The 13,212-nt window shown below is 35.5% G+C and overlaps 2 protein-coding genes across 2 annotated transcripts in view; one reads left to right on the top strand and one right to left on the bottom strand.

Moving 5' to 3' along the window:
- Positions 1–1,768: 1,768 nt before the first annotated feature.
- LOC107093133 (pinin-like) lies at positions 1,769–7,097 on the top strand. The gene is made up of 7 exons (XM_015387976.1): positions 1,769–1,941; positions 2,231–2,303; positions 3,768–3,926; positions 4,428–4,486; positions 4,571–4,660; positions 6,204–6,293; positions 6,398–7,097. The coding sequence occupies exons 1-7, from the start codon at positions 1,939–1,941 to the stop codon at positions 6,446–6,448; spliced, it is 525 nt and encodes a 174-aa protein (XP_015243462.1). The 5' UTR covers positions 1,769–1,938; the 3' UTR covers positions 6,449–7,097.
- rd3 (retinal degeneration 3) overlaps positions 7,097–13,212 on the bottom strand; it is a 7,902-nt gene continuing 1,786 nt past the window's right edge. The window contains exon 2 of the mRNA XM_015387975.1: positions 7,097–8,159. Coding sequence (XP_015243461.1) covers positions 7,805–8,159 — 355 coding nt within the window. The 3' untranslated portion in view covers positions 7,097–7,804. The remainder of the gene's footprint in view (positions 8,160–13,212) is intronic.

The following is a 13,212-nucleotide window of genomic DNA, read 5'->3' on the forward strand; positions in this document are numbered from 1 at the left end:
CCTTTACAGTAGCTTTAAAAACTGTACTTTTAAGTTTCTCATAAACCTTATATATTGATGTATTTATTATAATGAAATCTCGCAGTGTCAGTATCCTATGTTGTTTCATTTCATATTTTCAACATATCTGGAGTGAATGGAAACTGTTGCATAGTCGTTGTTTTTTTTTAAAACAACAAATTTACAAAGTTTGATAAGAGATGATGATGAAAATATAAGCAAAAAAAAAAAAAACAAGTTATCAAATAAGTGGAATCCATGATTAGTACAGCAGTAATTGATTTGCTGATGAAGGCTACTACTATAACGTGAAATGATGTATAAATGTGTCTCCTTATGAATGATAAAAATCCAATTTAAAAAAAATCCTAATCTCTTGCACATAATCTTAATTTGAATAGACTAGAAAAGAATGTTTGGTGAATTGGTTTTCTTAATAAGATTCACATGGGGTATGCACATTAAGAAAATTATTGATAAATGTAGGAAGGTATTAAATATAATGAGGTGTTAAGTTGGAACAGAGTGGGGAGCTGATAGAAAAGCCTTAAAAGCCATTTATACTGTAGTTAGTATTGGACTATGGCTGTATCGTTTATAACTCAGCAGCAGATACAAACCTCCAAAAGTTAAATATTATTCACATCAGACTTTAAGAATATGTACTGGCGCTTTTAAAACATCTTCAACAGCAGCATTACAGGTTGAAATGGGAGAAATGCCTCCCAAATTTAGAAGAGATCAATTATCTTTAAACTACTGGTCAAATTTACAGGGACAAAGGAATGATCATCCAACATTAGAGGTGCTTAAATCTGGATGGGAAAAAGAAAAGAAAAAAAATTAAAGAGCTTTGGATCGGTAATAAACACTAGAGTTAATGAACTTCATTTAAATCGGTTAAAAATATGTCATACGGTTCCATTAACTGCTATACCACCTTGGATACTTCCTGATGCTGAAGTTGATCTTTTATAATTAGAAAAGAAGAACAAGAATACATTTCAAATTTTAAATTAATAGACAGTACCAGAACACTTAAATAAATATAACTGTATACAAATATATACAGATGCATCAAAAAAATACGGCTAATAGGGTAGGGATAGCATTTATTATACCACAGTTTTCAAATTAGTAGTAGCCTACAGGAGAAATGCTTGCTTTGCTTTTAGCAGTTTAATGGATGGAATAGGTAAGACCATTAAAATCTATCATTTGTTCAGATTCTAGTTCATCATTAGTCAGTTTGCAAAATAAGACAGTAGGCCAGATATAGTAACTGAAATACAACAAACACTTTACAGAATAAATATGATGGGACAAGTAGTACTTTTTGTTTGGGTTCCGGCACATAACGAGATTGAGGGAAATTAAATGGCAGACAGGATGGCTAAGGAGAGCACAAATAAGGTTAGAATAGATATTGTTAGTTTTAGTATAACAGAAATAAAGGGTATAATTAAACAAAAAGGAAACTCAGTAATATGAAAATGAAACTTGACATCATTGATTTGCTGCAAAAAGAATAATGAAGCAGAGGATATCAGGTTATATTTAAAATTTTTGAAACAGATTAAATTGTATAAAAGGATATAGCTTTTTTGTTTGTTTGCTTTTTGCCGGCGATCACACTTCTTACCAGCTGATAGCGGTAATGCTCACCTAACGTTTTTGACAACCGCTATAAAATTTTCAACAAGAAGAAGATTATCTTCATTCATTCGCCACTAGGGGCACTGTGCCACTTTCCAGTGTCGCCTGTTGTTTTGAATTCAGTCATTCGCGGTGCATCATGGGATACAAAATGTGTACAAAGATGGCTAACAACTGCTAATTCGCCCGTAATAACTGTAATTGTATATCTATTTGACATTTTTTCGCATTAGTTGTGGTGTCGTTAAATGTATGACGTGTTAACTGTAGTAAGTCCTCATTATGGTGAGTACAGGAACTGTTTTTTAACCCGCTCGGCTTTAGTTTTAGCTTTAGCTTAATGTAGCTCTGCTGCAGCAAGTACGATTGAATGTGCATTAAACGAATTAACTCTCTTAATTTCTATCTTTTGGTCACAAAAAAAACTCTAAGGGCACAAAATAAAACTACCTTGTGTCATCAGTTAAGATGTTTTATTATGTTATAAATGTGTAGATTTTAATAGGATGTTGTTTCCTGATAAATCTAAGTTTCAGCCATACGTCAACAGTAAATGTTTTCCTTGTGTTTGTAGTCAACCAGAACGGAGCGCAGGGTGTCCAGCTCTTCGTCCAGGACAGATGAAAGGACGAGATCAAGGAGCAGAGGTAGGTTTTATTTCCATCTTACTACCGGGGGTTTAAATTGTGCACTAATATTAATGGAAGAGGAAGTAAAGAAAGAAGTTGGACATTGGAGATGTTTAAGCTGCACATTTATCAAATATTTGATTAATCCTATCCAATAATCAATTAGTTTTTCTATCCAACTGTTCATATATCTGTTTTTTTAATCAGCCATCCATTGATCTGTCTTCATCCATTCATGTCTGTCAAACAGCTCTCCATCTGTTTATCCATCCAGCCTCCTCTTCATCTATTGATTCATGCGTTACAATATCTGTAACCCGACATCTGAATGTTTGTATTTATTCATTTTTAGTCCATGATAGATGATTAAAAACAGGAAACTTGAGTCTGAAAAATGTTGAGGAACATGTGATTGATAGCTGGTGGGAAAAAAGGTAATATTTGCAAAATATTAGTGAGTATTGCTTTGATGCAAAAAGAAATGAGGAGCAGAGTAGAGGATATAAATTTCATTGGCAGTTAATGAAACAGGTGGCAATTAAAATTGATAAGAAAGAGAGGAAGAGTTTAACCTGTTCCAAGTTGGGATTGATGCATTGGACAAAGGATTTTGAACAATGAGCTGCATGGAGAAGGGAAGAGGATTTCACAAAGATCATTTATGAATTCCACAAAGGAAGATATGCAGAGCTTTGATGTGAGGGATGGATGAGGTGAAATAAAAGAAGATTTCTCGCCTTTAGAGGGAGCGGCAAAAAGATAATTGTAAGTAACATATAAGCTGTTTAGGTGGCGCATGATTTAAATATGATTGATTCCAATTCTCATTCTGATTCTTCATGCTGATCCTGATTCCTTTTGGTTCTCTGCTACAATTCTTCAAGGAGGAGGGATTATCAATTTTTATATGTTATAATTGAGTTGGCCAAGCAGAGCTCTGTCTGGCTGAAATAGCCTGAACTTCTCTATGAATCTTAATTCCTAAGTTTTGTTATACTACCCCCTCACCAGTGTTGCAGGAAGCTGACTGGTCATTTTTTATTTGATTTTAGGATTTCAAATTCTGCAACATAAACAGATGGTCTCATTGATTCTTCTTTACTGATATTTTACTGCTTCTATTTCTGGTCGGCGGACTGAGCATCAAAACAAGTAATCGAAAATAAAACATTGAAATGATTGTGGTTGAATGGAAAGGTTGGAACTGGTTTAGATCAATTTTTGGTGCCCTACCCTACTTAGGTTTTCATGCAATGTGTAGTGCAAAGTTAAGCATTTTGTTAAAAAAAAATGCATACATCAAGACTTAACTATCACTACTATAATTTTATTCTGCTGGTTATTGCTGATTTCCACTAATTATTTGTAATTTCCAAGGTCAGAAGATTCACTTGGAGATTGAGAAATTTAATCTGATTGTCTGTTATCTTTTTGTTGCTGATTTCCCTTTTCTTTTTTTTTTCTGTATGTTTTTTTCATTAGGGCGTGAAAAAAGGAAGCGAAAACGAAGCCGTAGCAGATCGTCTTCCTCATCATCTAGTTCATCATCTTCTCCCTCGTCTTCCTCCTCTTCGTCTTCCAGCTCTTCTGGTTCATCACATTCATCAAGTAGCAGCAGAAGTAGCTCTAGCAGCAGCAGTGGTGAGTTTGCACAAATATATCCAGCCTTTAATGTTTGTTTGTTTTTTTGTTTTTTTATAATGATTATTTTAGAGTAAAGGTAAAACAAAATGGGGATAGAAGAATAATAAAATTCTCTTTTACATCAATTGCAAACCAATGCATACCCACAAGGATAATGGAACGGTCATCTAGTTGTCGTCTGCAGTTGGAAAGAATCCACCATTTTCAAACCCTCTATCAGATTAATAACTTATCGACATGTTTTTGTCGTTAAAAATTATATGAAATTGCGGTGTGTGATGATGGATCATCGTTAGCAATGCATGGACACAAAAGTATAATCGTATCCTTTGCAGATAACAATGCAGATGATCTGGTTTCAGATCAGTTTTTCTGCTTTCTGAATGTTTGAAACTCAGTAAACTGTCTGTATTCTGTTACATTCTTTTTGTATGCCATTTTATATTTTCATCAAAACAATATTTGTCTCAATGCTTTGTTTTCTTGATGTTTTTTTAGACTCCCGCGGTAAATCCAGGAAGCAGTCCAAGAGAAGAAAAAAGGAGAAGCATAAAAAAGTAATACAGACCTCATTTGAAAATAATTTGTTCTCTGTTTCAAAAAATACACCTTCAACTTATATTTCTTGTGTTTGGCAACAGAAAGGGAAGAAGGAGAAGAAACAAAAGCGTAAAAAAGACAAGAAAGCAAAAGGAGGGGAAGACAAATCAGGACCTGTCCAGATCTCTAAGGTAAACAAACATTCTAGTGCTCAATATGTTTTTCGTTTAGCAGTTTCTTTACACTCCAAGTCCAATAAAAAAGGGATTCTGACAAGAGTTTAGAGAATATTTAAAAAAGTTTGCATTGTATTAGGCTTTTTGCACTTCTGTAGCTTGTCAGTGAAGCATTTCTAAAATTTTATAGTGATTATCGAACGTAAGGAGAAAACTCTTTGGACAAGATCTATGCCATAAATAGGAGGTGTGAAATGTAAAAGGAAATCTTTTGAAGTGCAAGAAACAAGAGGAACTATATTAAACCTTTTGAAATAGAGGTAAAAGTGAATAATTGTTTTGTTGTGAAATGATTTTTAGTCGAATGTTAGCCTCATGAATCATAATCAAAGAGTTTTATCAAGTACCTGAAGTAGGGCAGGACGATATTTCAATAACAATATGTAATGATCGATAGACGTGTGGTGCAATAGAAAAAAAGAGGGTCGATAAAAGTTTGATATAGAAACACAATTTTCCTTCCTTTTTATTGTAGGTTGATGCTAGAATTACTACTTCCCTCTAACCAATCCCAATTGTCGACTCAGGCACGCCATCACAATGCACCGCTTTAGATAACCACAACACAGAGTATGTGACGATGTCACAGCAGGAGAAGCGATTTGTAAAATTTGTGGGGAACCGGTAAAAGTCTGGTCTAGGAACACAACCAACTTGTTTTATCATCTAAGCCACTCACTCCTAAATGAGAAGGAGCTGTGTCGGCCCCGGCGCAGTTCCACATCGTCAGAGGAACCTTCAGGAAAATTCTGCCCAAACAAAGCAGGCAAAGCAAGCTAAACTAGGCTTCCTTCTTTGTGATAAATGTGACAAAGTTTACAAGCGGTATAAGGACATCACTCATGCAGTAACATGCTTCCTAACGATGGATATGCTGCCGTTGTCTTCAGTTTAAAAAACCTGCCTTCAAACAGCTGCTCTCCACTTTTGATATGCAATACAAAGTTCTGGGCTGCAAGTTTCTGTCTAAATCAGCACTCCCTAATTTGTACAATGAGGAAAGGGAATCAGTGCAAAATGAGCTGCAATCTGCAAAAAAAAGGTGTGAAGTGGCACTCCAGAACCAGCAGTCATCTCAAGATTTGTTTGGTTCCATGATTTGTAAAACATACAGACAATAAATTGGTAATTATTTCCTTTTCAGATGTTTTGAATGTGAAAATGGTAGAAACTGTTTAAAAGTTAAGTTTGAAAAAGTGTGGAATTATAAGATGGAAATAAAAGTAGGAAATCCGCTCAGAAATATTTTATATTTCTATGTAAAAAAGGAAAATGTAAATTCCCTTTCATACTTTTTTAAAATAAATATATCCACCCCTTTTTTTATGATCAATTCATGTTACAGTTTAAAAGCCAATGAAATTCCTTGTATTTCTGACAAAGATTGATTCAGACTTTGAAAAGGTGAAAATTATCCACGTTTAGGTCTTAGGAACTGTATGTTGGTTTCAATATGAATTTAGGTCACAATGTTTCTTGTCTCCTCATTTTCTTTCAGTATTTAAAAGAAAAGGAAAAGGGCAAGTACAGCATGATATCAGGAAAGAAGATAAAAATGAAGGTGAAGAAGTCAAAAAAAGACAAACAGGTATCCCATTTTCCCATTTTAAGTAAGCAAACCTTTTAAAGTTTTTTTTTTTTGTTTGTTTTTTTTCACTGATTGCTTTCCTTTGTTTACATTTTTCATAACAGAGGGATAAAAACCGAGCAGAATTGCTGGAGTTCCTAAACTCTACCCTGTGAAGCCTCCTTGGCCCCTCTTCCTCTTGTTGGTCACTGATGGCAGAACTCAGGAAATAGCTGCTCCTGCCTCCCAGCAGGTGGACAAAAGAAGTAGGAGGCGACAAACAAGAATGACTGTTTTCCACCACATGGCGGCAGCAGCGAGCTGGATTCAAACAGGGACTGGAGGCTCAAACACATTCAGCTCAATAACTACATTTTCACCTTGTTTCTGTGCAGGTGGTCACCTTGAGGTCCTAGTAAGAAGTGTTGTTATGTAGAGAGTTTTGAATGTGATCAGATGTAAACTAAATCTCATAAACTATGATTTAGGTGGAAACACATTTTAAAGGTGTAATCTACCTATTCAGCCAGTTTGAACCGAACATAAACAAGTCTGTGTCATTGAAATGTCAGCTTCATGTGTATATATCTTTTCAGGGTCTTGACGTCATGTTCTGTCTAAAAAAAGACAAAACAATCTATAAATTTATATTTTTAAGATGATGACCAACCGCTTATGTGTTTAAGATGGCCCACATGTTCAGTTTTAGAATGAATTTAAGACCCAAAGTGTTTTCAGTTCTAAAACAGACAATTTATTTGTGTACTTTTTCTTTTTACTATGAGGATTGAGCTGTGTAAGTTTCCAGCTATGTATGACTCATTAATGGTAATTTTTCCGAGTATTTGTATTTTAGAATGGAAAAAAAAAATTTCATTCATTTATTTGTATGAAACCAGTTTGAATCCATGTTTGTATGATGGTGCATTCAGATCCATTTGTAAACAGTGTGACAAACAGACTGCAAATAAACCGCTGGAGAAATTTCATCTTCAATCGCTTCCTTTTTTTCTTCCTTTTAAACCTTTCTGGAAATAAAAAAAAGTGCAAGAAGCAAAGCTTTTAGTTTTCTAACCTTGGATGATGCATTTCACCGTTAAGTCATTGTGCTGTTGACACATGGAGGATGACTCACTGTTTGAATTATATAGAAAAGAAAACATGTCCCTCCTACAGAAAAATGTTGCACTTTACAGCCATTTCATGCGTTCACACATTCAGCTTTGACCTAGCGTGCACCGTCTCTATCAAACACAGCTTTAAGATTGCTTTGTCATTTTTAAATAATACTATTAGGCTGTAGTACAAATGGCCCTTAATGCTTCAATGCATTATATCTAAAACACAAGAGACATGATTGCAAAATATAAATCTCAGGCAACATATTTACTGCTTCAAGTACTGAAAACTTATTGGGTACATTTAGAAAAGTAGAAATCTTATGTTGGCCTTGAACATATTAGACATCAAGTATCGGATATTGGTCCAACTTAAATGTCCAAGTGTCACATCTGACATTTAAAAGCACCACATTAGACAACTCTACTGCTGCTTCCCTTGTATCTAAAGTCGGGCATGCTCCACACCCTCTGGGACCGCTCCTCCTTCTGCATCCCCTTCTCCACGTCCTCGGACACGGTTTTCAGGTCGCTCATCCCCGTCCCATTGGCCATTGCAGTGGTGAGACCAGTTGTGCTTCCGAAAGGGTTGATCTTGATCCGTGACCTGAAGTTCATGCTCATGGCTCGCTTGTTGTTCCACTGCCGGGCCAGCCGCTGTGCCTCCTGCTCCTCCTTCAGCTGATCCAGAGCCTCCAGGAGGACGGCTCTGAAGTGACCAGACACCTCTTGGACCTCTGGCTCATTGGCCTGTATGACATCTCTAAACCTGATAAATGAAAATCAGAGTTACTTATCTCTCTTTATTCAGGGTGATCAGATTTTTCTCTGACTTGAATAAAAATGGAAAGTCATTATCTCACAATGGAGAAATTCATTTCTGCATCTTAACCCATCGCCATGGGGAGCAGTGGGCTGCCATTGCACGTTGCCAGGGGGAGCAATCAGGGTTTAAGGGTTTTGCTCACAAACCCAGAGTGCAGGCTGTGGGGATCAAACCAGGTACTTGCATCCTTCTCAGAGCACAAGCAAACTGTTCTAACCACTACACTGGAAAAAAATACAAATCTAGATAAGTAATTTTTTCCTAAAATAAATGCATTTGCTCTTGAATTGAGGTGATAAAAGAGACATTTTGCCAATGGAAAAAGACAATTTAGATTTGAAATAAGAAAGCACAATTGCATCGACTTATTTCCAGTGTATATTATCTAATTATCTTGTTTTAAGAGTAAAAATATTCATTCCATTCACAAATAATCTCATTTACCTACTGAAATAAGGGTAAATACACTTAGTTTAAGGATTTTTTTTTTTTACTTATTTCTAGATCGTTTTTCCAGTGCAGTCCAACACTTCCCTTCAACTATAAATCCTTTATTGCTTTCCTTCCACTTTAATATTTTAAAACATTTTGTGCTTGTCTGAGGTAGAATCTAAATAAAGAACAACAAGGTATGACTTTAAATAATCAGGAAATTTAAAAAAAAAGTTGAAGTAGCAGCCTGATAATATTATTTCAATGAACTACTTTCTACTTTCAAATATTGATTTATTGAAATTTTGTATTTTCAGTGTAAATTCATATTGTTATCCTCACCCGTTTAAAAAGATACGTTGCATATCTGCTAACTGCTATGATGGTAGCTCCAAAAATGATAAGGACAAAAAGAGTAACATTACTAATCTATAAGATCCATCTGTCTCCTCCCACGAGTTGTTTATCCTCCCGCCAGCTGGACGACAATCCCACAAATTAACAAATGTGCAACAAAATCCTTCCTCAAGCAACAAAGCTGCAACTTCCCAATGAAATCCACCTGACAACATTTAAGAATATACACAAAAATAATGAAGATTGTTTTTTTTTTAAATCAGTCTTTAAAGCAACTTCTAGAGAGCAAAATGTTAAAGATGTAACACATGTTACATTATAAACAAATATAAAAGCATGCTAAGACACAACTGACACAGGATGTTTTAGTTTTTCCAACATCCAGAGGCAGCTGTTGGTTGTACAAAAGTAAAATTAGATGCTTAAAGAGAACACAACAAAAAAAAGAGCAATCCAAGTATAATCTGAAGAGCTGATTGAGAAGATTAACTTTTACTCAAAATGTGCTGATAAAATGTCACACTCAAAAGTGCGGTTTTCTCCAAGCAGAATTTTATGAAATGATTTTCTTGTTTCTTTAAAACTAGAATCAGGTGCAGAAATTTGGATTTATTAGCAAAGTTTTACCTACAGTATGAACACGGACCTAAAATCATACACACTAGGTTGGATAAAGACATAGTTAATGAAGGGGGGGGCAGACACGGGAGCTGGCTTAATCCTGGTTGGATGTTTGACTCCTCTGCAGGGGTGGAGCTAGATGGGGGGCAAGGGGTCGCCATGGCCACCCTTAGCCAATAATTGGCCACCCCTACCATTTTCCCCCTCTAATACAAATGGTGGCAGCAGTAATACTCTGAAGGGGAATGTTCAAACTTGTTAAACATTTTGTTTGTCATATATTAACAACTACTTGACAACGGAAACACTCTGGTTAATTATGCACATCAATATACAAACATTAAAGATGATAGATACAGAATTCATGCTCTTTTCAGAACTAAACTTTGAATTATTTGGAGTAAAGATAAAATGATGTGCCTCTGCAAGTCATCTAGGCGTCTTCAGTGAAATCATAGGTAAATAACTACTTTTATAATAACATTAAATTAATAAAATGTGGATATTAGTAGATTTAAATATAATTTTTTTGCAGAATGATTATTGATAAAAGTAGGTAATAACAATTGAAATATGTTTGCCCCAGAACTCAAACCTGAAAGAATTTTATCCACTATACCTTTTATTTACACAGCATAGATGTTTAAATATATGGATCTATTTGTTAGCAAAGGCTGCAGGAAAATATAGTTTGTCTTTATTTAGAAAATATGGATGTTGAGATTGTTCCTGTTGGAACAGTGTAGATTGACCCTAAGGTTCTCGACCTTCGAAGTCCTTCATTTGCAGTGGGGTGTAGATTGGGTTTATAGATAAAGTTCAATATTGTCCTACACTATACTATCTAAGTTCAGGTTTGACATAATCATTGTCCTATTCAGACATCCATTTGAGTCCACATGGTAACTATCTGACCCAAACCTTTGTCCTCAGAGGAGGAAATTAGTTGCTGTTCAGGAAACACCCAGATGCAAGGCTAATAGGCATAAAAGAGACCCCTGGTTGAAAAGCCGTGTAATTCCCGGATAACAGATTTTAACTCAGACATGACAATGACTGAACAATTTGACCACAGTGACAGACCAAAATGTTTTGGGAAGTCAATATGAGGCTGTTGAAGCAAAGAACTCTGTATGTAAAACATGGAGGAAGAAGCATCATACTGATGGTTTGTTTTACTGTCAGTGACTGTTGCTTTGCACGGGTTAAATAGGCTGTTGAAGAATTTTCAGACGTTAATGAAAACAGCTAAATGAATAAAAGCTGAATAAAGTTGGGTGTTTCATGGCTTGAATGAAGCTGCACAACATTTAGCTTCTGGATTGTGATCATTTTATTATTTATATATATTATTTATTTTAGTTATAAAATATAAATTCTTGATGGGAAATTAACTACTAGTTTTGAGAGGTGGTCAAAAATATGCTATGGGTTGTGGATTGTTTGAAAAGCAGAGGTGACAAAAGCATTCATGTTTATTACACAAGTAGAAGTATAAATCCTTTTGTTTAAAAACACTTTTGTAGAAATTAGAGTATCCACTTAAGCTTTTTACTCTAGTAAAAGTGTAAAAGTACTATTTTAAAAACTACTTAAAGTAAAAAAAAGTAAAGGTAATGCAGCACAAAACGATAAGGACAGATGCTTTATTGCACTACCCTATTGAAGAAAAATGTTTCCACAATTCTGGATGAAAATTTTCTTATACTTCTCTTAGTTTTATAACTAATGGCAACAAAATTTAACTTTGCATTAGAGTCCTGCAACAGGTCGGGTACCCGCGGGTCCCCGACAGATCACCCGCTAAAATGCTCTTTTGTGGGTGAAAAATACATAAATAAAAATAAACGGGTACGCGGGGTCGGGCGGATATTTTTTTAGTGCGGGCGGGTAGTTGGTGATTTTTTTTTTTATGCGTGTGTGTTGTTATGGACATTAGAAATGTTATATTAATCAGGCACTGAGGTCACCCTTGTTGTAGCCTAAAGCCCTGCCGGCAGTGTGGGCTTCCCTCCAAAAGGCCACAGTCAGTGCATACACGTCTGCTGCAGTGTTAATGGCGCTATACTATAGCCTATTACTTGATGTGTTAACGGGTCGGGTTACGGGTTAAATATCAACGGGTTGAATTGAAGATATCTGCAGGTGACGGGTCGGGTTTGGTAGTCATCCTAACGGGTTCGGGCGGGTGCGGGTTGGTAAAACTCGACCCGTGCAGGATTCTACTTTGCATCATCTTGAAAAACTATTTATTTTGTTATGTGGTGGACAAAAGGTTGGTGCAGCACCGAGTCCAACAACACAGAAATGAATTCTCTGGATGAAACAAATAATTTGATGGTTATTATTTTTAAATACCAACAGGCCATAATGACAATTAACTTAAATGAAACAAAACTAACAAGTCATTTTTAAACTGTAAGGAGTACTGTAGGATATAGAGGTAATTGCAAAAAAATAAATATGTAAGGAGTTGAAGTAAAATAAAATAACTCCAAAAATAATTACTCCAGTAGAGTATAGATAGCAAAAAATTCTACTTAAAGGTATAGTGGGGGATTTTGTTTTTCCGGGTGGATCATCTAAATAAGTGGTCCTCCCCATTGTCAATCATTCTGGTGATATGTTTATGTAAGGCCCTCCTACTCGCTCGTCCCCATTTTCACTTACCGATGCTGAGTCTGACATAGTAGAAAAATGTCTTCTTTTGGAAAGTAAGCTTGTATGAGCAATGCAAAGAGCAACTTTTAAAAACTTTTTAAAAGAGTGTGGAGGAGAAAAATGGGCTTGTACACACTCTCACACACGCTTTTGGGAGTGGGTACAGGGTTGTGCATGTGCATTTGTTTTTTTTAAAGTGGAGAGGGAGGGTTTTTTCAAAAATTCCTCAAAATCCTCCAATAATTTAAGTAAGGTAACAAGGTATTTATACTTTTTTACTTCTGTTGAAAAGGTTAGTGAATTCTCTGCAACCTGCCAAGGACCCTCATCAAACAGTTGCAACAATAAACTTAGAACAGTCAGAAAAAGACAAAAAGACAATTAATACAGACACAAGGGTTTTCAACAGTAAACCATAATCTAGACTACAAACATGCAGAGGATGAGTCACACCAGCTAAGGTGTTCTCACACAGGCAGATTTTAAACAACACAAATTAGTAGAGACGGCCTATTTAAGTGGAAACTCTCACACAGGGTTTACACAAAAACATTAAAGTGATGAGAAACATAGAGCACAACAGCCCAGGATATAGACGTCTCCTCCCCCCACCAGTGTGAACACCGAAATCCTGCCAAGCTCTCAATTACCGCTCCACCTCCCCACAGGAGGTGGCTTTGCCTTAACAAGCCTTTAAGGACTCGTTTTCTGGAGACATGCTTCCCACCCAATGGCTTCTGTCTACTGATATTTGGCTTTTAACTCATCAGATTTTGATTTGTTACACCAAAAAAATTTTTTTATTTATTTATATAAAGATTAAATATATATATATATATATATATACATACATACATACATACATACATACATACATACATACATACATACATACATACATACATACATACATACATACATACAT

The sequence above is a fragment of the Cyprinodon variegatus genome, unplaced genomic scaffold (assembly GCF_000732505.1).
Source record: "Cyprinodon variegatus isolate N-32 unplaced genomic scaffold, C_variegatus-1.0 Scaffold410, whole genome shotgun sequence".
Classification (NCBI taxonomy): Eukaryota; Metazoa; Chordata; class Actinopteri; order Cyprinodontiformes; family Cyprinodontidae; genus Cyprinodon; species Cyprinodon variegatus.